This window comes from Myiozetetes cayanensis, unplaced genomic scaffold (assembly GCF_022539395.1).
Source record: "Myiozetetes cayanensis isolate MyiCay16 unplaced genomic scaffold, myiCay2020 scf5-8, whole genome shotgun sequence".
Taxonomy (NCBI): domain Eukaryota; kingdom Metazoa; phylum Chordata; class Aves; order Passeriformes; family Tyrannidae; genus Myiozetetes; species Myiozetetes cayanensis.
In genome coordinates this window covers 24144691-24168698 of record NW_026087742.1, presented here as the reverse complement: position 1 = coordinate 24168698, position 24008 = coordinate 24144691, and the positions used below count along the sequence as shown (strand labels likewise).

The window sequence follows — 24008 nt, the reverse complement described above, 5'->3', positions numbered from 1 at the left end:
ATGAGAGAGAAGCTCCAAATACTGCCCACCTCCATGCAAAGCCAACAATATACGCCTTTATCTCTCTGCTACTAAATATGGGAATCTGTTCACCAACTCTGTCAGATACTAGTTGTGGGCCAGAGTTTAATAAATACTCAGAGAAATAAACAGAGAATCCATATGTTATACTGAAGGGAAAAAGTCTAAAGACACTAGAAGACAGATGACTTACTTTACCTCAGAAAGTGTCTTGTAAAGCAGAGAACTTTGATTTTTCAGTCTGTGAGCTTCATCTACAACCAAGGCAGCCCAGTTAAAGCTGAACAAACACAAAACAGCATCTTCAGTGAGGGGCTGACAATTCATTTTGTAAGTACAGCAAGACTGAAATAAGTGGTGCCTCTGCTTGGCTGAACTTAAGGTGGTCCCACCCCATGAACAACAAGCAAACATCACAAGTGGGGTGGGGGAATTCACAGGTTCTTCTTTTGAAGAGCCAACACAGCTTCTTAACTATAGCCCAGATGAGTTTTTCTGAAATCAAAACTAAATAAACTCACTTGAATTTGTTGCTTCTAACTCCACCCCCACTAGTAGGGGAAAATGACATAAGCACAAGTTAGTCAAACATTCAAGGAAACCTATGATTTGGAAAAAGAAACATGAAACTAGGCCCTAGCACTTGTGCAAAAACACAACAGCTATCATGAGGCAGTGATAGAAGAGTGATTACAAGTCTTTTGCAGATCACCCAAGGCAAGGGTGACAACTTATTCTAGGCTCACATAGCTCTATGCAGTGCCTCCTCAAGCAGGCTGCACAATCACTGGTGATCTAGTAGATCCACTAGGCTTAATACAAATTCCACATCTTTTCAGGCCTCAGTGTTTGTGCCTCCTTATCACTAGGGTTTCAACTCCCACATCACAGAATTATTTCCACACAGTCAAGTCTGGCTGAAGTCAAATAGGCAGGGGACAGAAAGCATGACCCTCCAGCTTTTCTTACCCACATGCTTTTCTTCCTGGTGGAATACAATGTCTGAAATCACAGAGACCTACATTCTCCCCACTGCCTTTCTGTTTGCCTTGATTTCCCTCTTCGCTATGTAAGAGTGGTTCTCCACTGCCTTCTGTCAGTCAAATGTCATTACTCTTATTCTATGGGCTCAGGAGCTGAACTGCAGAAGGGACACTGCCTTGTGAAGCATTGCAGAAGCTCATGTGCAGAGCAGAGTCTAATCTCTCATGTATTACCTTAGAGCAAAGCTCTTGCTCAACTCATTTGTGCTGCTACACTGCTCATAAGGAGTAGTGGTGGTGAGACATCTGATAACTGTGACCCACCTTTACAAAGTGCTCCAAGTGCTCCTGCACAGGACAAGGTACAAATGATTAGCGACTACTTTTTTCAGAAGGAAGACCAGAGGAACCCCCTCCCCAAATTTGAGTGACAAGGCTTTGATGTTATGTGTTAGCTTTAGAAGTAGGAAATTACACTGGAGCTGAGATTTCTGTGATACTAAGGCTAGCTACTTGCTCTCCCTGGGTATTACATACCATGGCTAAACTGCAAAATAAACAGAATCATATGCAGAACATGATATGAAACTGTAAGGACAATACAGTCATGGCTATTTTTCATTAGATCTGACGTCTACCATGATGTGTTCATCCCGCACAACCTGCTACTTCCAGAAGTGGCCAAGGACAGGTGCTTTGCTGAAAGAAAACCTGGTGCCCCATTGCAGGCCTGACTAGTTCTGCCAGACCCAAAACTGTGTCACTGGGGGCTACTGGATTTCTGCTACTACAAAGATACTGAGCCATCTATGATATATAGCTGCCCCCAGCATTTGTCACAGCACTTACCATCACTGCACGGCATTGGTGCTACTACTGAAATTCCTCCCCATTTCAGGTGCAGACTTCTGCAAAATTCTGCATGACCGTGACAATACCTCCTACAAGCTGAATTTCAGCTGAATAATCAGTCTTTCTAGAAAGCATAATGCTCCAGAAGCCCTCTACGTTTCTGACTGGTGGCAAGAGGCAATAAACTTCAGGATATGGTATTAGCACATGATCACCGTAGTGTAATGCAGGTCAGCTTCAGTGAATTTTCAACTAATACCTTTAAAACCTGAAGCTCTTGAAGATCTCCTGTATTCTAAAGATCAGTCTTCTGGACTGATACTTCAGGTACTGCTATAAGTCACTATGTATTATTATTTTGAGTTAACAGGTTTGAAAACTGTCCTTGGGAGAAGTTCACATGCACCTTAGCTGACATTAAAGATTCTTCACTGAAAGTTGGAGAAGGCAAAGCTCTAGTCACAAGCAAAGAACATCCCTGGCTCTTGTGAAACAAGCACAGGATCTCACATATACAAACATACATTTAAGAAATCACTGACAGATATGCAGATTTAAATTTTAAAAAATTAAAACCAGACTCACGATTTCAGAAATGTTGCATCTTTCAGGCAAATCTGCAATGAAAGAAAATGAGCCATGATTTATGATTTAAGTAAACACACTAGTTAAGAAACAGAACATCTTTTTGTCTACTTGCAAACCGTGGTGAAATGGAGCAGAGTGGAATGAAGGCTCTCACTACCTGAGGAAAATAATGTGACAGCTACATTGCACCTTCAGCATGTCGTGGTTTAACACTGGTCGTCAACTAAGCACCACAGAGCTGCTCACTCACGTTCCCCCTGGGGGAGAGAGGGGAAGAGAACTGGAAGGGTAGAAAACAAAAAACTCCTTTCAAAGTGACAAAGACATCACTTACCTCATACGTTGTCAAGAGTGCATGGAACTGAGAATCCTCTTTCAGGTTCTGCTGCAGTTTGGGTCGCTCTTCCTTGTTGCCTATGTATGTTATGAAAGAAAGACCTGGAGCAAACCTGTTGTTAAGAGAAAGAGACAGGGAAACCAGCGAGCCCAGCTAAGTATTTCCATGTGTTTTTGACCTGGACCCTATTATAAAACATAGCTAATGTACAGATGAGAACTCCTATCCGAACACACCACCCTCCTGTGAGATATGGCTGGATCTCAGCTTTTGAACCTCACTCCTTCATGATCAATTTGCATCTCAGGTTGGTACCTCAGCTGCTGGTTCTGGTTTGGACAAGTCCCAAGTAAAACTGCATTCTCCTAGGTAATGAGTCCAAAGTAGACAATTGAAAACCAGTCTCATGGCCCATCTGATATTGTGAATTGAAAAAAGATCACGAGAAGCAGGTGAATGAATACAATTTGCCCAGGTGAGATCAAAGAATCGGCCTAAAACATGCAATGTCTGCAGCAAACAGGTCCAAGTTAGGGCCTCAAAAATATATTCTCCTAGTCAAAATACAGATAAAAGCAGTTCTATGGAGTAAGAGCTGGGACCATAAAATTCTTCCTCATTTAATCCCATTAATGTTATTTACTTTATATTCCTTCTGGATAGCTGTTCACTGCTGTCTGTGAAGGGATGCACTTTTCCCCAACTATTTCACCCGCAATTCTATCCAAATCAGGCCAGCTCACTTCCGAATGTAACCCGGGTGACTTCAGATGCTGAGAGACATGATCGCCCCGTGGCCCATACACAGACTTCTGTTCTAATCTTTGACTTCCTTCCCTCCCTTTTAAAAGGAATCTCTGGGCTCCAGATGTAAAATGTATGTATTCCAGGCACAGCAGATATGCCACCATCACAGTCACTGCACCCCGGTGAAGACAGGCTGCATGCACATATGTAATGTACTTTGCGTGCACATGTGAGCATGCCCCCCAACTTGGGTCTTACCTTTCATCATACAGAATCCTGGCTGTCTTCAGCAGATTTTGCCTAAGAGAGGCTGAGCACGGAGGGTTACAAATCAACAACAAGCAAGCAGCTAGTGGAGGCATTTGGACTGAAAGTCAGCCAATACTATAGGATGGATGAATTTGTGTTTACCACAGCATGGTAAAGACTATGCATTAACTGCATAGTCTGCATTGATTAATTGGTTTAGTAGCAGCTTCTCTTTTTACTTTTTATCCCTTTGAAAGGATAAAAAGAAAGTGTTGGAGTGAGCACATTTGAAAACAACCTTTGTAACTTGCTGAGCAAGAATATAATGAGCCAGACAACTGTTGAAACTTACCTCTCCAGTTCCTCCTTCCAGTTACTCAGAACAGACAGAGGACAAAGTATCAGAAATCTCTCTTTGTCGGTTAATTTTTTTGTCAAATAAAGAAGTAGCGAAATAGTCTAAAAGGCAAGAAAAATATTTTTTTTTATAACAAGGGAAGAGTGCAACCCGATAGCTTGAATCTATATAAGCTGTCTCCTTGTTGAGCTTTGCAGCTAGTTCCCACAGCTTCTTTAGCACAAAGCAAAGTTAACAGAATATCAAGTGGGATCCACGATCAATGACAAAAAGGCTTACATCAGGCCTCAATACATGACCTCGATATACGGAGCCCCTTTCCAAAACCTTTTTCCCACAGTGACAAAAGACATCTGCCATGCATCACTTTCTAAAACTACCAGTTTTTTATTTAAGACCCACTGAATGAAACCAGATGAACCAAAGCACAAACAATCATTTTCCAACAAAACTTAGACCCATTGAAAAACTTATTAAAAAAACCCTCAAAAAACTCTGAAAAAAATTGCACTTATAAATTTTAATCCATGTGTTGATGAACTCAAATATCATCTTGGTGCAGGGGCACCAAAAGGACATGATTTTCCCAGTTCTGGATGTGCACTATGCCTTCAAGTCTGTGCACTGTGAGGTGTTTGTATAAACTGACCACTCATGTTTTTACAAAACCCTGAAACATCTTTGAAGTGTTACTCAGGACTTAACTCAGGACTTGTTTTAAGTGGTTAAGGAACGAAAAAGACAATGAACTTTCTCCTTGGAGTGTGGAATTCAGAATGGGGCTGCTTAACTGACCAATCATTAGGGTGCTTTTCCTTTTTCATTCCGCAAAAATACTGGGCTAAAAAAAAAGTTAGGCAAAGATCATTTTCCAAAAGAAAAAAGACACACCTGACAAGTCTTCCCAAGACCCATCTCGTCACCCAGGATACAGCCATGCTGGACTTCACAGCATTGTACCAGCCAGTTTACACCTTCTACTTGATAGGGACGAAGCTTAATGCCTGGGAATAAAAGTGATTTGTTACATTTACACAGTCATCCAATACACTATACACTGTTATGCCTTGAAGCTACTAGAAACACGTCCTGCCCAGAGCAGGCCTTCCCAAACATCTGCCTTAAAGGAAATGCACTGTCCTAGAGAGTAGAGACACTGGTGTTTACAGCAATTCTGTTAAATTAAACCCTATTCAGAAAGGCGGACACACAAAAATGCCCCAAGTCATTACAAAGGCCTGTAACAGGAACCTGATCTAATAATTAGGCTGCTACTTTGCATTCCTAAAAGACAGCTTGATTTTCAGCTCCAGCCACTCTTAAATACCTGCTAGATCCAGGGTCAGCTTCAGGCTACCGGAAATGTTTGCAACAATCTAGCTTTGTATAATAACAATTTCTCAACATTTTCCAGCTTTCCTGCACTTAAGTTAGGGCAGACCTCAATTGTAGGTCACTATAGGTACTACCACCCTTGCAATCCTTATTATGGGGCACAAATTAAAACAAACACAAAGCAAGTCAAGTAGGACTCTTCAAGACCTCTTCAAGACTCAAGTGCTGGGTATTGTGCCATTATGGCCCTTTTCTCCCTGGGAAGATGTGCACACTGAGTGCATGCAGCAACTCAGCAGCCCGCAGGATACACAAACCCAAACTGGCATGGGGATTGAGACAGACAGCTAAGGAAAATGTGCAGGTGGGATGGATAGCCCAGGCATTCCTCTTTAATATCTCACCCTTCAGACAGTGGAAAGCACTTTCATTCATGCTCACCATCAGCCCATTTCAAGGTTGCTGAACAGGGCAACCCCTGTTGATCTCGTCCCGAAGCACAAAGCTGTCTGAGGCTATGCTAAGAGGTTAAAGCTGGGTTAAGCCCCTGGCCGAAAAGCCAAAGAGAGAGTGACTGCAGCAGCTGGGGAAGGCTCGAAAGGAGTAGCGAGGATGGCAGCAATGCCATCTCTGCAGCAGCTGCAGTTCACTTTCACAGGCCCAGGAACCACTTTATTTATTTCAAGTCTGGGGTCTGTTAACACAGAGCCCAGACCACTACAGCTGAGAGAACTGGGATTGTTCAGCCTGGAAAACAGAAGGCTGCTGGGTGACCTAATTGCAGCCTTTCAGTACCCAAAGGGAATTTACAGGAAAGATGGGGCAAGTCTGTATAAGAGCAGGTAGTGACAGGACAAGAGGGAGCTGGTTCAAACTGAAAGAGAACAGGTTTAGATTAGGTATTAGGAATTTTTTTTTTTTTACTGTGCGAGTAGTGAGGCACTGGAACAGGTTGCCCAGAGAAGTTGTGGGTGCCCCATCCCTCGAGGTATTCAAGGCCAGGCTGGATGGGGTTCTGAGCGACATGGTGTATCTGAAGTTCTCCTTGCCCACGACAAGGGGGTTGGAACGAGATGATCTTCAAGGTCCCTTTCCAACCCAAACCATTCCATGGTTCTACGAGGTGGGCAGCACCAGGCAGCGCTGGGCCGCTCCGCCGCCTCCCGCCACCGTCTGACAGCACCACCCGCAGCGCTCCCTCCCCGCCCCTTCCCCCGGGCATCCCGCTGACCTGTCAGACCCCACTGCGACACGTCCGCCTCCTGCACGCCCGGGCCCCCCGCCCGGGCCCTGCCGGAGCGCCGAAGCGCCTGTAAGAAGCGGGACATGGCGGGACACGGACACCGGCACCACCGCGCGGTTCCCGCCTCCTTCCCGCCGCTGCGGGCGGGGCGAGCCCGAGCACCGCCCCGGCAGCCGGAGGGCTCGGGGGGAGGACGGCGATGGCGACGCTGCTGCTGGTGCTGGTGCTGCCGCTGCTGGCGGCCGGCGCCGCGTACCTGTGCTGCGTGCGGCGGCACACGGGCAGCGCCGGGGCCCTGCTGCTCCGCCGGCAGCCGCGCCGCGCCGGGCCGCCCAGCCCGCCCCGGGACATCGTGAGCGCCGGGCCGGGCCGGGGGGGGAGGTGGGAGCGGGGCGGGAGTGGGGCAGCGGGGCCCGGCGCTCACCTCTCTCTCGTCTCCTCTCCGCAGTGGGCCCCGCGGCTGTGCGGCGCCGGGCTGCGCCTCTTCGTCCATGTGGCCAACACGGTGAGTCGGGGCCGGGCAGGCACGGCGGTAAAGGTCGGGGAGAACCGGACGGGGCCGGGGGTGCGGCGGGGAGGTAAAACCCGCGTTCGCTGGGAGGTTGTGGCGCTCTGCGCTCTCGGGTTCACCCTGTCTCCCCCAGGTGTGCTGCCTTGCGGACTGAGAGCGCTGTCCTTTGGCCCAGGGTGTCACGTGTGTCTTTGGGTGCGGAGAGCCCAAAGCCCACATCAAACTGGAAATACAGCTGCCAACAGCTTTCCTTGGACGTCAAGGGGTTTGGGTCCTTCAGCCCTCTGAGTGGGGTTTTCAGGAGGGTGCTGAAGGCGGCCGACCCCCCGGTGCTCCCCTCGGGCGGGTTTGGGAGCCTGCGGGTCGATCCCGCTGCGGCAGGTGCGGGGGAGGTGGGAGCGCTCCGTGTCGGGGTGAGAAAAGCCTGCGGCCCCTGGGCACTGCACACCTTGCAGCAGTTTCTGCCTGAAAGCATGTGCATTTTGTTGCTACTGCTTGGCCATTTGAGCCGGTATCACGGTAGGCACGAAAGTTTCATTTCAGCAGTGGGACCTGTTAGAGAGCTTGGTGTCCGGCTGGGCATGGAATGAAAGCTAGGGGTGGGCTGTGTTTATTTGTGGGAATGCCTTATGAGTGGCTTTCTTCCAAGATATAACGATCGGAATACCTTGTTATCCTTTGCTTTGTGGCCATTTCTGATGCGTGGTAAAGGGGCTTGCGTTGTTTCCTGACATCTCCCTTGGAGGCGGGACCTGAGATTCTCAATCTGCTAGAGGATTATGCTGTGTTAGATTAGATGAGATTAGATTAGATTAGATTAGATTAGATTAGGAACAGTGCATTTTCAAAAAAGATGCTGCAATTCTTATGCAACGTGTGAGGTAACATACCACTTTGTGTGTCTAGCAGTGTGAGCCTTGCGTCAGACTTGCACTGTGTTTGTACATCCCATAACGTGTTTTTGAAGTCCATTGTTGAGCTATTAAGACAGGCTAGAACCAGGCTGGTCTTTTTGGGACTGCTGGTGCTGAGTATTCAAATATTCAAATCAGAGTATTCAAAGAGTATTTTTCAGCCATCTGCTACCATCGAGTCTCTAAATTTCTCATGCTTTTCCAAGTTGTCTGGTTTTATTGCAGGAACTGGTTGAGAGACAGGAAAGGTCCTAACACTGTGATAAATAAAATAATAAGCTTCTATATTATCCAATGTTTGCACAGTCTGTGCAACACGAGGAAAGTAATGGTGTTACCTATATAGATGCATGTTGCAGCCTTCAGAGGCAGGCTTTCAGTGCCGAGTCAGGGAAAGACAAAGGCAGGAGAACCCAGAAGGATACACTCGTTATATAAACATGAGAGGTGGGAAAAAAGCATTTTAGGCCATTTTTGTAGTGTGAAATATAAGTGTTTTTGTTGTTTCTTTACTGCTTAGTATTGCGTGCTCTCTAGGGTGCTCTCAGCCTGCAGTAATCGTGCACATGTTCAGCATTCCTTGTCTAGTGAAGAAGGTGATCAGGTCAAAGTTACTGAAAACCAACATTTCTGCTTACTTTATTTCTAGGCTTTTGGACAGATCTGCTTACTGCCATTCTTAATGAGGTAAGAGTGGGAAGTTTTGGTGTGGGTTTTTTTGGTTGGTTGGGTTTTTTTGGTTTAAGGTACTCACACTGCACACAGCTTTTAGGTTATGTGAAATGACAAATGACATTTTCTAAGAGGAAAGCTGCATAATTTGATTGGAGAGTGAGGAAGATTATTTCATAGATGTTGTTTACTAGATTATTTTTTTAACTATCCTCATTTGAGTGGGTATTTATCAGAAGAAATTAACCTTTTTCCACACTCAGGCAGGTGCACAGAAACTGTATTAGTCAGCTTGCCTCTTTGCCTTTTGTTTGCCTTTGTGTCTTTTTGCCTTTGCTCTTTTGTTAAAGGACAGTCTTTCTTTCAAAGCTTGTGGATGTGCAAATAGGCTGTGTTTATCACCAACAGTGGTAAAAGAATAGTAACAGTGGGGAAATGAGGCCAAATATAAAGTTCAGAGATTTTAATAAGTCCTTTTTAAAGATGTTCACTATTTTAGGTCAGCCTTTCCTCTTTCACACTTATGTTTTTGTTCAGAAACTGCTGTCAAGTGTACGTTGTATGCTAAGAGCCACTCGGGTAAGAGGTGTCAGGAACCCCAGGCTCACACTTGGTTCCCATAGTTTGCCCATGGTTTGAAGGGTCATCTGTGCAGGTCCCTGGACCCTGAGACATGTGTTACCCCTGAATTTTATTTAGACATGGGCTTTATGAGTGAATCAAATCCAGACAAGTGTCACTGCTGTTATGCAGCAGATCATTCCTGGACATCTGTGACAGGGTCTTAATTTCCTTGCTTTACATGTTCCACACTATGGATTTATGCTGCAATCCCTGTTGTATTTGGTTGCAAACAAACTATGTTGAAGCAGGTCATGCAGAAGTCTGAAGAGGTGCTTCTTTTAACAGGATTAGTGGTTGAAAGTATATACAGCTTATACTACTTTCTCTTTTTATTTTCCTCTTCATCCCTGTCTTTATTGTTCTGTGTATGATACGTCCAATTAAAGTGAATTGCAAAAATTTCACCATTTCTTTCCCAGCTTGGGTATACAGAGGCTGGCTGGCCTTATGTCAAGAGGTAGGAGGCTTTGTTAAGCAAGCAGAATAGATTTGACGCTGCCTTTAGGAAAGATGTGAGAGAGATTAGCTTGTAGCTGTTGAAACTGTTGCAGCTCCCTGCTGTGAAAGCAGACTGCTAACATAAAATGTTCTTGGGTAAGGTTCCTTCTGAACAGTCTGAAAAATTAGTCACGGTAGCAATTGCAGACTCTGGCAGTGACTCTCTCTTTCAGACTGAACAACTTCTTGCTTATGCGTTCACTTGACATTCATGAAGATCCCACGTTTATCCCGGAGGTTGCTGCGGAGGTTACAGGAGACAAGTCTGAGGCTAAAAGCACTTCAGATGTTATCAAGCAGCTGATAGATGCAAGGTCAGTATGTGAAGTAGAAGAATACACGTGTTGGCACTGTTATATTAGTGGGAAGCTGTCATTGTCAGTAATTTAGATTGAATTTTTTTCCACGCCCAGCCACTTTACAAAACAAATAGTGCTGTCAGTCATCTTTCCTCTGGCACCTTATAAATTACCAGTAATTACAAGCAATGTGGAAATTCTCCAAGCTGCAGGGAGTCTGCCTTCTGGGGAGAGACTAAATGCTGCCCTTGCCAGTGCTCTGTTTGCACTATTAGAGCAGATGCACTTAGTGATTGGCTAGCCAGTGTATAGATCCCTTTAAGTGAGTCTGCAGGTGTGCTGTTTCTTGCCTGCAGGGAATCTTGAAGAGAACACCAGGGTTGCTTGGAAGGGAGAAGGAATGCAGGTTTTAAAAGAAAAAGGTGCACAAGAAACTAGCTTTTTTAGTGAGTGGTGAGAAATGGTCTGTTGTTTAAGTGGTAGAGCCATCTGTTTTTTAAGCAGTTTGCTGATGTGTATCCTTGTGTGTGCTGCATTGTGCCTTTTCCCAAACCACACACCGTATGTGCTGCTGGCTGTCTCTGGATTGAACTGTGACAGAGGTCCTGCAAGTAGGTTTACAAGTATATTTCAGCTAGTCTGTAATATTGCAGTGGTGAGTAGCAAATGTAAACCTCGGAACATATTTTGAACAGTTTAATGACTGCTGTCTTTCAGTAGAAATATGAAGAAACTAGAACACACTGCTAAGACTAATCCCTTATTTCTGTGGCACCTTTAGTGTACCTGGTATGTGGCACACGTGCAAAGAGCGTGACAGTGTTAGCTGCTGGCATAGGCCAGCTGTCCAGATGGTGTGCTGTGAGTGAGTGATGTCCAAACACACATTGGATGGTGCTGCTGAAATCTGTAGGTCTAAACAGAGGTGGCTTTGATGGTTCACTGTGGTTCACTATTGTCCCTTTAATCCTTTCTTTGCAGGTCTGATTCTGCTAGGAATGGATTTAGCTTCAAAGGGATCAAAGATTATCTGGAGTGCTACCGGTAGGTGAAGTTGTGGTCTGGGAACAACCTGTTCCACATATTCCCCCTGCTGTGGGCTGCTACTGTTTCACAAGCTTTTAGGTATCTCTGTTAGTGTTGTCCTTGAGGTGCCATTGTTTAGCATCACTCCCAGCTGTTCTTTCCCTTTAGTAGAATAACAAAGGAAAGTCAGCTGGGAGAGCTGGCACAGCTTTACAAGCCCTGCAAGGATATTTAAATGCCATTTTTTTTGGCTTATTGTCAGTCTTCTCTGAGAGATTTCTACATACCTTGTTTGCTCAAACACGAGTGAGAAGCAGATGAAGGTTCATCTGGATTATGCAAGGTGCACAAACTATGGGTCTCTGATGAATCCCTTGGTTCCCCAGTTCCTTGCTCTCTTCTGGCCCTGACACCCAGTAAATATGTCCAGCTGGGAAAGGGCTGAAAGTACATTCCTGCCTCTAAGCTTCTATGAGCTGTTGGCTGCTTGGTAATTCCTGGTTGCCTCTGGGACAGGTGCCAGATGTGGAAGGCTCAGATAAATCCTCTTGTGCTCCTGGCACTTGTTCCTGAAGGGCCCCCTCTGCCACCAGGCTGTGGCCTTGGAGCAGAAGGTTGACACTGCAGTCTGGTGTTACAGATGCATCCTGGCTTTTGTGTCAGCCACAGATAGGTGTGTTTGTGGTGTAACACAGCCTTTTGCCAGGAGGGAGGGAAGGCCTGTTTGTTAAGGTGAGTTATGACAGTACTACAGGGAGCCGCTTCTCTGTAATGGGAAGACTGTATAAAGGGGTCTGGTCTCTTGGTCTTAGCTTGTGGTAACTGGCAGTTTCGTAACTTCAAGCTTTTGGAAGCTTGAGGACTTTCTGTAAAGCTGTCACCTGTTCATCCCTGTTTATCTGGTGGTTCAGGAATATCTAGGTAACTCTGCTAACTCTTGCCCTACTCTAAGGGCTGGGGACATGCTGCATAGGCAAATTCTCTCCTTAAGGAAGGGAATCTCCTGTCTTGATGGTGTCAACCGTGTTGAAATCATCACCATGCAGAGATTCTTACCTAGTTCTTGCTTACACCTGTCATGTTGCTGTATGGGAGACAAACCCTGGGTGTGGGTGTGGTGTGGGGAGGCCTTGTAACAAGGTCCCAACTTCTTCTGTCCTGCAGGAGTGGGAAGCTGACGCCATCTCAGGTAGCCAAGAACATCATTGCCATGCTGGAGGACTGCGACAAATCCACGCCTCCGCTCAGAGCAATAGTGCAATGGGACCGGGAGCAAATAATGCTGGTAATGTCTGCCTCTTGTAGGAGAGGGGCCTCTGCCACATTAAGAGCAGTAGTATCCATTGGAAGGGTCAGAGGCTCTTCTGCTGATATATTGCACAGCAAAATAAGTACATTTTTCCTTCTTCTGTGTTTAGAGGATTACAAACAAGTTTGCTTCCTGTGAAGAGAGGTAGCATTAAAGCAATCTGTTTCCTGCTGGATGACTATGTTTATAACAGGACTTCTGTGCTTATGTGGCATCCATTAACACAGATGCTTCCAAGTAGTAGTTTCTCATGAGCATATGGTGGAAGAAAGAAACTTTTGATAGATTGGCTAAGTAGAAGCCTGAGAAAGACATTTTTGGTATCCATTCTGATATTGGTGATGACCTTCAGCTTAGCTAAGTATATATAACACATGGTGGTTTTTTTTATTCTGTGCAGATGGCTGAGGCCTCCACTACTCGTTACAGGAATAAATGTACCCTGTCTTATCTGGATGGCATCCCAGTGTGTCTGAAAGAAGAGTTCAAAGTGGTGAGTTTCCTTGTCTAGCTGCCAGTTCGTGCTGCAGGTGGTCAACCTGGGCAACTCACTGTGACAAGGTTTTAAGGCCAACTCCTCAGAAGCCTGAGAATATGTTTGTAATACAGAGTAGTACGTGGGTTTTCACTGAGTAGGATTAACAAGTTTCGCAAGGTGAAGACAGATCTTGCATACAGCAGATGTGTTCCATATCTTGTACCGATCTCTTGAATCCATAGGTAGTAGAGGGTGGGTGTGGGAAGCGGTCTCTCATATCATGAAATGAGAATGTATCAAAGCATCTGTAACGGTGGGTGTAACTGTTTGTGTTTCTCAGGCGCTGACTTTGCTCCACTGGCAAAGCATCTCTCTCTCCTTACCTTAAAATACATGTGTCAGAAATATGCAAGTTGTTTTGAAAATCCCTACTGACAAGGATTTTTACCTGTGGTCTAGCAGTAGCTACCAGTAAATACTCCTGGCAGTGCCATCAGGCTGTCATAGGCTGTGCAGAGACCTACCTGTAGGGTGGGAGTCCTGTTTATGTACAGATTCTTCTACTGCTGCCTCGAAGTGAAGAGTTCTTAGCATACCCTCCAAATAAGTCCATCTGGTATTTTGGCATTTGACTAGTCTTGGTGCCTTGCTTTAAAGCACTGCAGATCTGAATTGCTGTAGCCCTGTCCATAATAAAATGGAACACGGAGCTGTGTGCTGTGCGGTGGTTGTTCAGCAGCCTCTGGGCGCAGCAATCACATTGCTGCAGGGAGGCAGACTATGACCATCTTCATGTTTCTGCTCTGCTGTATCACGGTATGAAAAGGACTCCTCTGCATGAGAGAAGGACCAAATATTGCAGGGTTAGGTGTCCCTCCTAACAGAGACCAACACAAGACAAATTGAAGAGTGATGCTTCCTAGCCCTTACCTCCACGGGTCCCAATGTCTGGGATCTGTTGTGGTGGTGAAGTGTGCATGTGCAGCATACACAGGGTTTTATGTGCATGTGTGCACTGTACCAGGGTTTTGGAATGAATAATAAGGTGTCTTCTTGCTAAGGTACCTTACCATCACCGAGTGGGAACAGTGTATCTTGGGACAGAGCCAGAAACAGAAGATGCTACTGTGGCCAAGAAGCTGCGAGAGGCTGGGGCTATCATTATTGGGGTCTCAAACATGCATGAACTAGGGACTGGAACAACTGGATGCAACCCTAATAGGTAAAAATCCCTTTCCTCTCTCTTCCCCCAGTCTAGAAATACCTATAAGACTGTCCAGAACTGGGAAGGATACAAAAATAAGGGCAAGCACATGAGAATAAAACTGATGGAAACACCCCATACAGAGAGAACCCTGGGGATAGATTTGAGGGTCAGAGTAGCTGTGGAAGCCTGAAGGCTCATGAAACCAAAGGAAGGAGAGGATATGAGTGTTGTCTGCTGAGTAAGGAACTTGGTTTGTCAGGCCTTACAGGCCTGGAGGTGCAAATGTTTACAGGATGAGTGGTAGACAAAAGCCATGACAGAAAACAAATAAATAGTAATGTAATGCTGAGCCACAGTAATGGCTGAAGGTTCAGAACAGTGAGAAAAAGGTACAGTAGTCTCAGAACATAGTGGTTTTGTTAGCTAAAACAGGTTCACTGGAATTTGCTTTACTGTTGTCAGTTCTTCAGCCAAGATAAGAACTGCAATCCCACAGCAGTGGTCCTCACAGCCTTGATGAGCCTTGTGTAGAGCCACACTTCATGCACATGCATCTGGATGGAACTAGGGCTCCCCCTCTGCAGCAACAGCGTGCCAGGGCATTTCCTCACTGTGTGAGGTCGGCTGGATACCCAGCTGCATGCCAGACCTCTTTGGTGTCTGGGGGCTGTGGTCAGACTGGAGACTTTGGGAGCTGCTGCTCTGGGATAAAGGGAAGAGCTGGGGATGCTGACTTGCCTATCTGTAAGGATTGCTGGCCATCAACTGCTCCACCTTTTGGAATTGCTTAATGCCCTGTGGCATGCAGTAATGGCACAGTGCCATTGCAGACAGAAGAGCTTGAGCAGCATCTTTTCCCTTGCCTTGTGTCTGTCTCTTTTGGATCAGCTGTTTACACTAACAAGAGGCTGTACTCTTGGAGGCAGAAGTCTATTTTACATTCTGTTTTCTAGGGACATAGCTCTTTCGAGATTAAATGGTGTCTCTTTACCAAGAGATCAGAATCCCTGAGCTGTGTTTCTGGATCTTCTTCTGCACTGTACTGCTTGCAGTTCTTCCTAGGAAAAGATTAAACATTCTTTGTTTCTGCTTCAGGTACCACAAGATCCCTAGGAATCCCTACAAGCCTAACCACTTCACAGGTGGGAGCTCCAGTGGGTCAGCAGCAGCTGTGGCAGCAGGTAGGTGGTCCTACAAGGAGCTCAGGGGTGGTGGGAGGAAGGTCTTGAGCCAAAGGACCTCAGGCATTTAGTTTTTATGAGGGGGTTTAGAAGCTGGAGAGAACTCCCAGCTAAACAGAGAGCTCCCTGTGCTGTCTTGGCTACAGCTGCTGGTAGAATGGACAGGGCAAAGTGATGTCTCTCTGATCACAGGCCAATGTGTGGGTTTTTTGTAGGTCTCTGCCCGGTGGCTATTGGCACAGATGGAGGAGGCTCTGTGAGGATTCCTGCTTCATTCTGTGGTGTGGTGGGGCTGAAAGGTAGAGCTCTTTAATCATGTAGGGGGTGTGTTCGTCTGGTTGGTGTTTCAGACATAATGCCACAAACAAGTTGGGCACAGTCCATCAATTCCTGTCAAGTAAAACTTGACCAGAGAAACTCTGGAGAGTAACACCCCAGGAGGCATGTGGGTTAGACTGGCAGCATGGAAGTATTAAGTCAAATGCTAACAAAACATGCATGCTGCTTTTGCTTTTCATCCATTCACCCCTCTTCACTCTTCCTTCTCTGCTGGGAGGTGTTCCCAACATAGTTGGGTATCTGTATTTAGCTGGTGAAAAGTATCTCCACCCATGGTGGGTTGTAATCACCCCAGTTATATGGAGAGGCTGATGCTGCTCAGATTTGTACCTGGTAAGTTAAACCTGGTAATAGGCTTGTATGAAACCAGGATGTAGCCATTCCCTCTTATCTCAGTGTTACAAGGAGTAGCAATGCAGTTTTTGCAGTAAGAATTAATATAATCAAGGAAAATGTGCAGAGGACATAAGAAATGCACAGGGCAGTGTCTAATGTATGGAACATGGTGAGGCAGGGTTGTCACCTGGACGAGATGCTGGCTTTTGGGAATGGTTTATCATGCTGAAGTATCTCAGCTGCTTCATCTTAGACCAGATAGCCATTACTCTCTTTCCCTCCTTTGCATGAGGTCAACTTAAATAATTGTGATTCATCTGAGAGGAAGATAATAATGATGATGACAAAAATATAAGTGGTCAGAAAGGCAACACAAATACTTGCAGAAGACAACTGGTGTTGGGCATGAAGTCTCACGGGTGAAGTGGGTGACACCTCCCATGGGGTGGTGTCTACTGCTGTTGATAATCCTGTTCCTGCATCTCCATCCTCCATATCAAAAATGCTGCTTCTGCATGTTTAAATGTGTATATACCAAATTAACCCTGCACATATTTCCCCTCAACTAAATAATTTCTTAGGGGAAACCCATTTCATTATTTACTGAATGCATCTGTTTCACTGATGAGTCAGATCATCGTCAGCAGAAAAGGGTACTGAAGGATGAGTGAGTGGGCCCTGAAACAGCAGACATAAAGTGACTGGCAGGAATGTTGTTTACTGACTGGGTGCACCGGAGCTATCTGGTCGGCTTTTCCCAGTGACTGCTGATACCTAGCTAACTGCCCTTTTCTTGTTCTCTAGGTACATTTGGGCGCATCAGTTGTCATGGCAGCTTGCCACTCTCCTACTCCACAGTCAGCGTAGGTAAGAGGACTTGTGCTCCACTTCAGGGACCTTGCTGTGGTTTTCTCATAGGAGAGGCAATCTGTGCCTACAAAAGACCTTTGGAGGAAGGTATATTTACCTCTTGTCACATTTTTATAACTGATCTTTTACAGGCCCTATCTGTACCTCAGTGGCAGACGCAGCCATTGTTTACAGTATCCTTGCTGAGCCAGATCCGCTCTATCCATATGGTAGGTGAGCCCTCTCCGTCCCTGAAACCCAGATGCTCTGTCTTCCTAGAGGCATCCTAGTCAAAAGGAGGAACTCTTCTTTGTTCCCTGCAGGACTAAAACAGCCCAAAGCAACCCTATCTGATATGTGTGCTCCTGACCTGAAAGGCTTGAAGCTGGGAGTGGACTGGACATTTTTTAAGGTACCTATTCTATCTCACTCTTTCTGCTGCTTTGCAAAGTGAGATTTTAAAGGAATCTGATGTTCTCTTGCCTGTCTTCATTAGAGCTTCTCATATTTAGTCCTATAGTTGGAATATAGCCTGTGTGAAAACATCAACATGGGTAGATTTTTTTCTAAGGCAGCCTTTTGAAAAAGTCTGTTGGAGACATGAGGAAAGGTAACAACTGCTGATTCTATTGGAGAAAATGATTCTGAACTCATTACAAAGGGCAGTTAGTTCAAAATCAAATGAGGAAAATCAGTGTGTCTGCTTGGTGACAATGCTGAAGCTGCTGAGTGTTATTTCATTGTGCCAGTGTACAAATTGGGCTTGCAAGCTAGTACTGCTTGGCAATTGTAATGCAACCCCACAAATGTGCTCAGGATTTCTTCCCCAGAGGTAAAAAAAAAACTCTTAATGGCTCTACCACTGTGCAGAGGAAGAAAAGATGATATTTCCTTTTCCCTGGGGAGTGACCTGCAAGCTGTTCTCTGGGAGCAGGTTGCCTAAGGCACTCCTGGAGGGCTGTTTCATTGCCATTAGGGACAGGAACAAGGAAGGTACCATGAGGACCGAAGTCCTAGTGAGTGTGCTTACCAAGAGGAGGGCAGTTATTAAAGTCTACTGAGTTGTTTCCTCTTACTCTTTAGGCATGTGATGCTGAAGTCCTGTCTGTCTGCGAGAAAGGTAAAGAGGAAAAGTCTGTAAGTCTCTTATTCTGCCTGTTGTTGTGGTGTCACTTGGTGCTCCTTTTATGTATGCATTAAAAAGACCTCTCCTCAAGTCCTTAAAGACAGTTACTTAAAGAGGTTTGGCTGGACAAACAGCATCAGCTTTGTGTTGGGGAACCCCCCCTGACTGCTGAGGGTTAAAAATCTCAGCAGTTGTAGGCTTGTCAGATTACAACAGAAGAATGCAGTCCAGTGTGCTCAGCCTCTGTCTATATAAAGACAGATCTGTGCTCAGTAATACTCTGCAAGCTTTAATGGTAAAAGACTTTTAAGGGAGGGCCTTGTTTCACAACATAATACTCAGTAGCAAGACAGTGCTAGGTCTTTGTGATGTATCCAGTCCTCTGGCATTTCCTTGAAAGCAGCCAAATGGTTCCTTTAGGGTGGCTTTGTCAGAGTTTAGACTAAGCAAAATTGACCCAGGAGAGTATTTGGGGGTGGGCGAGAAGGACTACAATGCTTGGTATAGTAGTTGGCCTCCTGTGCATTGGAGCTGAGATAGTTCACAGTATTCAGGCTTTGCCTGGATTTTCTTTAGCCTCCTAATTTCCAAAGACAAACTTCTACATCTGTAGTATTTTCTTAGGAGAGCTGCACCTAAGGCCAGTGAAATAGGCAGGCTTGGGTTATTATTAAGTTGGGGTCAAAGAAAGGATTCTTTTTAGGCTGCAAAGATTCACTTTTTCTGAAGTTTTGGTATTCAGCCTGGTTAAAGTGCATCAGGATTTAGTGACCTTGTACTGTTGACCAGGTCTCTTGAGTATCTCCTGGGTTCCTCTACAATTGTAGTTCAGAAGAGGCTCTGAATGGAAATCTCATGATGCTAAATATTCATTTCATGCTGATAGAATAGTGGTCCTGTGAACTGCCCAGGCAAGCATTGGCAGTCACCTTTTACTCTTTGGCTTAACTGAGGGGCTGGAGGGAGAGGGTGAGCTTGTCCTATAGTGGCTAAATTAGGAACCTGTGGGCAAGCCCCTACCCCTGCCCCATGGGAATACTGAGATCTCCTTAGGCTGAAGGCTTTTACCTGTGAGAAGCAGCTGCAGCAGCCTGTGTGCCACGTGGTGCACTGAAGGTGCTTGCCACATAATGGCCTATGGGGTCTCTAATTTGGCAAGGGGTTGGAGATTTGCAGCCCTTCTGTGCAGCCTGGTGACCTCAGGGATGCTGTGTGTGCTTTACCTGTTCTGTACACAGCGGTGGAGCACCTGCGGAGTTTGGGAGCCAGTGTGGTTGAAGTCTCTCTTCCAGAGATGGAGGAAGCTCGAGTAGCACATGTAATCTGCATTCTCAGTGAGATGAGAGACTTCCTGCAACCTGACTTCAATAAACATTTCCAGGAAATGGTAAGTAGCAGCACAGATGTCATGTCAGTGAGAAACCTGAGACTCTCCTTCTGTGACCAACTACGTGTTGGATGACTACCAATACAGGAGAACAGAACTGGAAGAGAACTCCTGGGCTGTTGCAATTCAGTTTCTTGCAAACAGAGCCTTGATAAGTGCTTTTTATTTCAGAATTTGGACACTCGGGCTAACCTGGCCTTGGCTTCCCAGTTCACAGCTCTGGATTATATTACGGTAAGGAACATAGTGTAGTGAGGGCTGAAGGGAGGCCCATAGTGAAATTGTACAGGTGGGGTAGAGGCTTCTCTTAACCTCCCCGTACACTGGGGAAGATGTCACCCTGCTCTAACTGCCCTCAGCTATGAAAGCATGCTGAATGGTGGGGCACCACAGAGGACATGCCACCTGTCCTGCATTGTGATTCCAGGTTGCAGGAATGGTGTCTTCTTTTGCAAAGGCAGAGGCTCTGATGGGCAGCCTGTCAACATCAAACATGAGCCTCGTGAACCAAAAGGTTCTGGTCAGACAGTATTCTCTCTTCTTGCAGGCAAATCGGCAGAGAACTCGGAGCATGGGATTTTTGCGAGAGATCTTCAGCACTGTGAACTGTATCCTTACACCAGGTATTGCCATTTTTGGCCAGTCCCCAACAGCTCTGGGATGCCTTTTAAGAACAGTCACTCCATTAACTTTCCCACCTCAATTTTTAAGAGTATGACTTCTGTGCAAATATTTTGCTGTGCCTCAAGCCTTTAGAGGATAATGCAGCCTGGTTAGAAAGACTGCTGTATATTTCTAGATTTACTGGCTGTATCCATGGCAGTGACAAATTCCCCCTTAGTGCTTGAGACAGGAGCTACAAAGCCAGCAGATACGCACAGGAGGGACTGGATATCTACTTATGTATGCAGTGTTCTTGCTATAATAGAAGTCAACTGCTTTATTTGTAAATCCCAGCAACTTGCATGAGTTTGCATCACCACGGTATATCAAAACATGTGGCTTTAGTGAATGAGCTGTTCCTTGAAGATTGCCCACTGTCTGACTCTTCCTTTGCTCTTTAAGCACTGCATCAGGTTGCCCAGAGCCTGTGGAATCTTCATCCCTGGGAATATTCAAAAGCTATTTGGACATGGTCCTGGGCAACCTGCACTCAACATTCTTGAGTCAGAAGGTTAGACAGAATGACTTCTTGAGGTTCCTTTTCATTTCAGTCATTTTGTGATTCCTCCACAGCTGTTCCTTGCACTGCCCCAAGAATTTATGAATCTGACCTCTTGACTGGGAGCAGCGATATGTCCTTCACAGTGCGGTCCATGAGGTAAGAACAGTGTTACTTGCAGTATAGAAACAAAAGTTTGGGAACTGCTGGAAACTAGCTGCACTAACTGAAGAAGCTCAAGCTATAAGGCAGGAGAGATTGATGCTACCTGCCTCTCCCAAAAAAAGATGAATTTGCTGCTGTCCCAAGTCAAGAATGCTGATTACAGCTTTTCCCCCCAGGTTCATGCAGCTTGGTAACTTCACTGGGATTCCAGGCCTTGTGGTCCCCATTGGATATTCTACTGCTGGGCTTCCTATCAACCTCCAGGCAAGTACTGGCTTTTTGTTGAAAACTGGGTCACAAAATCCCCAGCTGGATTTGTCCCGAGCCACTATAACCAGGTTCCTGCTGTTCCACACAGCTCATTTGAGGAGTTGCCAGTGACTAGAAATAGCAGTTTTAACTTGTGGGTGATTTGCCTCAGAGTAACTCACTCCTGAAGGGCAGAGGGACTCTTTAGGTATCTTTGAGATAGATTTGTTTCCCTGGCTACTTGCATTGGTCCCCAATATTTGTCACTACTCTTTCCTCTCTTATTTCTCATTTCCTTTAAGTTCTTCCTGTTGAATGGGTCTTATGTAATGGAAAGATCCATGTCTTGCAGTTGGAAGTCACACAGCTGCCTTTATTCCAAATGCAGTGATGTCATACTTACTAGGGTAAAGGGGAAAAATGTGCCTTTTTGTGCTGTTGGGGGAGTGGTAGGGAAATTATGTTTTCTGTTATGTATTCTGGGGCTTTCAGGAGTGTCTGTATGTGATGATGCTACTTTGTGGGTTTTTTCCCCTCCTTTCACTCCCTGTTTCTCTCATCTTCTCCCAGGTCATGGCAAAATGGTGGGATGAAGCTGTTCTTCTGAGGATTGGCCTAAAGCTAGAGCAGTTCCGTTCCCAGACCAAAAAACCATCCATTTATTATGACATCCTCGCATGATAGAGTGACCAAGTTGGGGATTAAGTCTTTTTTTTCCCCCTAGTCTGACCTGACCAAGTATTAAGAGTGGACTTGTTTTCAATGTTCATCTGAAAGGCTTAGGAGCAGGCCCATTTGAGGAATGGGGACAAACCACTGATCAAAGCAGGCACTGATGCCGAGCAGACATAATTTCTGCTCCCTGCTTGTCAGATGGCCCAGCTTATACTGGGGAGACCAACTGTGCTAGTTCCTTGCTGTGTTTTTGCAGGGGAAGCTGCAACTATCTTCTACAATTTCTTCCCACACGGGGCTCCTGTGTACAGATGCAAGACAATTGCGTCTACAGGACTGCATGCAGGTAGTTCATACCACTGTACATGGAAAGGTACAATCTCTAGGCCTTAAACCTTCCAGAATGGAACTTCTCCTGCTCCAGGATATAACAAAGGTTCTGTTTATGAAGGGGAAGGCAAGCAAATAATGCCTAGCTCCCCTGGAATGAGGAGGCTCTTAACACAGCTGCAATCAGGCAGTGTTTGTTTTGGCCCGTACTTAGTCCCTCAGAGCAAAGCAGAAATCCCGTAGGTACGGAAGTGTAGCTGTGCTTGTCCCTCATGCTGCCACCAGTGCGAGGTGTGGGTGTGCTCACTGCCTGAGAGTCCTGCCTGCCTTCAGCCTTGCATGGAAGGGAAGGAAAAGCCAGAACACGGACTATCATTGACTTACCCAAAACCCTGTTTCAAGTTTCTGGCTTTCCTTTGCACATCTCTATTTCCCAAGCTAAGACCTGGAGAGTCTCTTTTCTTCCACTGGTTGCTTGAGTATAAGCCTACTATCATTTAGATGTCCAGGTGGAAGAAACTACTTGCTAATGCAGTGAAAATACTGTTCTAAGGGGTGCTGAGGCACCTATTAGAAACAGCTGACATTTGTAGGAAATGCTACTGAGCTACTGCAAAAGTTGAGGCTGGATGCAAGAAAGGTGTTGCACAAAGCCACATGCAGCAAAGAGTCTGCTCTAGATAAGATGCCAACCTTCTTTTATCCCAAATGTACTTTGTGAAGTAATCAAGGTAGAATTAAGACATGGATTACTACATAAAGCATGGCATGGCTCTAAGCCACAGTATTGTGTTTTATTGAAAGGCTTCAGGTTGTAGATTCATGAGTACCTGTGTCCTTCCAGCAGCACTAGGGCCACATGAAAGAAGAAAAGGCCTAGGAGTGACTAAACCTAAGCATTTGTGTTCATTTCAGGCTAGCCTGGGGTTAATGCTCAGAGGCATCTCCTGCTGCCTACCTTATCAGGTATTCTGGGCTTGTGGTCAGGCTGCTGGAGCAGCTGCCCTACAGACAGGAGCAGAGATCACTGTGTTCTTATGTAGCTTGGAAGGAAAGAAGCAGCAGAAAGTAGTTGCAGTTTCTCCCAAACTCATTAGAGTTCTGGGGGTTTTTTTCCCCATACCTATCCACTGTTTAACCAGAGATAGCTCTTTACTAACGGCTCAAGTTGTCAGATGGCATCTGAATGGAAGAACTTGCATTACCGTCTCCTTAATTACCCGAGTTAAAGCATCAACTCCTACCATCAGCTGTCAACAGCATCCACAGTTAAATTAATTATATGGTTGACACTGTCTTTGATCTTTAATTCCTCTGTGATACTGCCAAAAGTGTTTGTTCACTAGGTTCTAGTACAGTTTAGCTTTATGAAGAACGGTTTAAAAGCAAAGTATTTCCTCTGTTAACAATGATAAGTTATTAAACACTACCAGCATACCTTAGAGTGAAACACTGCTGAAATGTACTGCTTAGGAATAAGGGAAGTGGTAAATGACAAGAATAAATTTCTGCAAGGAACATTACTGCTTGAAGAAAATGGCTGAATATTCCCTAATTCAATGCTATTACTGAAGAGAATAGAGATGGATGTCTAAAATATTCAACTACCATCCTGCTAGATGAATCTATTTATTTCAAATCCATTCTGAAATTATTTACTACCCTAAAATTATAATTTGAATGTTAAATTCATTCCCTTGGCATAGAGAGGGAGCTCAAGTTGCTGGGAAGAGAGAGGCTAAAGTAAATAGTTTGTTATTTTTTAAAAATAATACTTGCATCCTGCTAACAGTGGGAAGAAAGAACTGAGAGTTTTTACTGACTGACAGTAACTTAGTCACTCTTTTCACACACTGCTTCCTGCCTTTGCCTAAACATATCTCATCAGTGCACATTTTCAGTGCAAGACTTTCCTGGTAGTGAGGTTACCAAAATAAACTTTACTTATCTTGGTGAAA

General features: G+C 45.4%; 2 protein-coding genes across 3 annotated transcripts in view; one reads left to right on the top strand and one right to left on the bottom strand.

Annotated features, from left to right (window-relative positions):
• The window catches only part of LOC126648407 (chromodomain-helicase-DNA-binding protein 1-like), a 22956-nt gene extending 16121 nt beyond the window's left edge, over positions 1–6835 (bottom strand). The window contains 6 exon segments of the mRNA XM_050331304.1: positions 220–301; positions 2442–2473; positions 2779–2893; positions 4130–4236; positions 5027–5139; positions 6702–6835. Of these exon segments, the coding sequence (XP_050187261.1) occupies positions 220–301; positions 2442–2473; positions 2779–2893; positions 4130–4236; positions 5027–5139; positions 6702–6798 (546 nt within the window). The 5' untranslated portion in view covers positions 6799–6835.
• On the top strand, positions 6681–24008 carry LOC126648409 (uncharacterized). Of its 2 annotated transcripts, none has more exons than XM_050331305.1 (20): positions 6681–6782; positions 7162–7218; positions 8788–8825; positions 10106–10246; positions 11213–11275; positions 12422–12542; positions 12967–13059; positions 14106–14266; positions 15347–15432; positions 15648–15731; positions 16912–16974; positions 17109–17186; positions 17280–17368; positions 18040–18076; positions 19321–19469; positions 19641–19703; positions 20017–20092; positions 20706–20790; positions 20973–21060; positions 21616–24008. In XM_050331305.1, exons 3-20 carry the CDS (start codon positions 8821–8823, stop codon positions 21724–21726), a joined length of 1593 nt encoding a protein of 530 aa, XP_050187262.1. In that variant the 5' UTR covers positions 6681–6782; positions 7162–7218; positions 8788–8820; the 3' UTR covers positions 21727–24008. The 2 variants fall into 2 exon arrangements, with proteins under 2 accessions (XP_050187262.1, XP_050187263.1); XM_050331306.1 differs by lacking the exon at positions 6681–6782 and adding an exon at positions 6890–7065.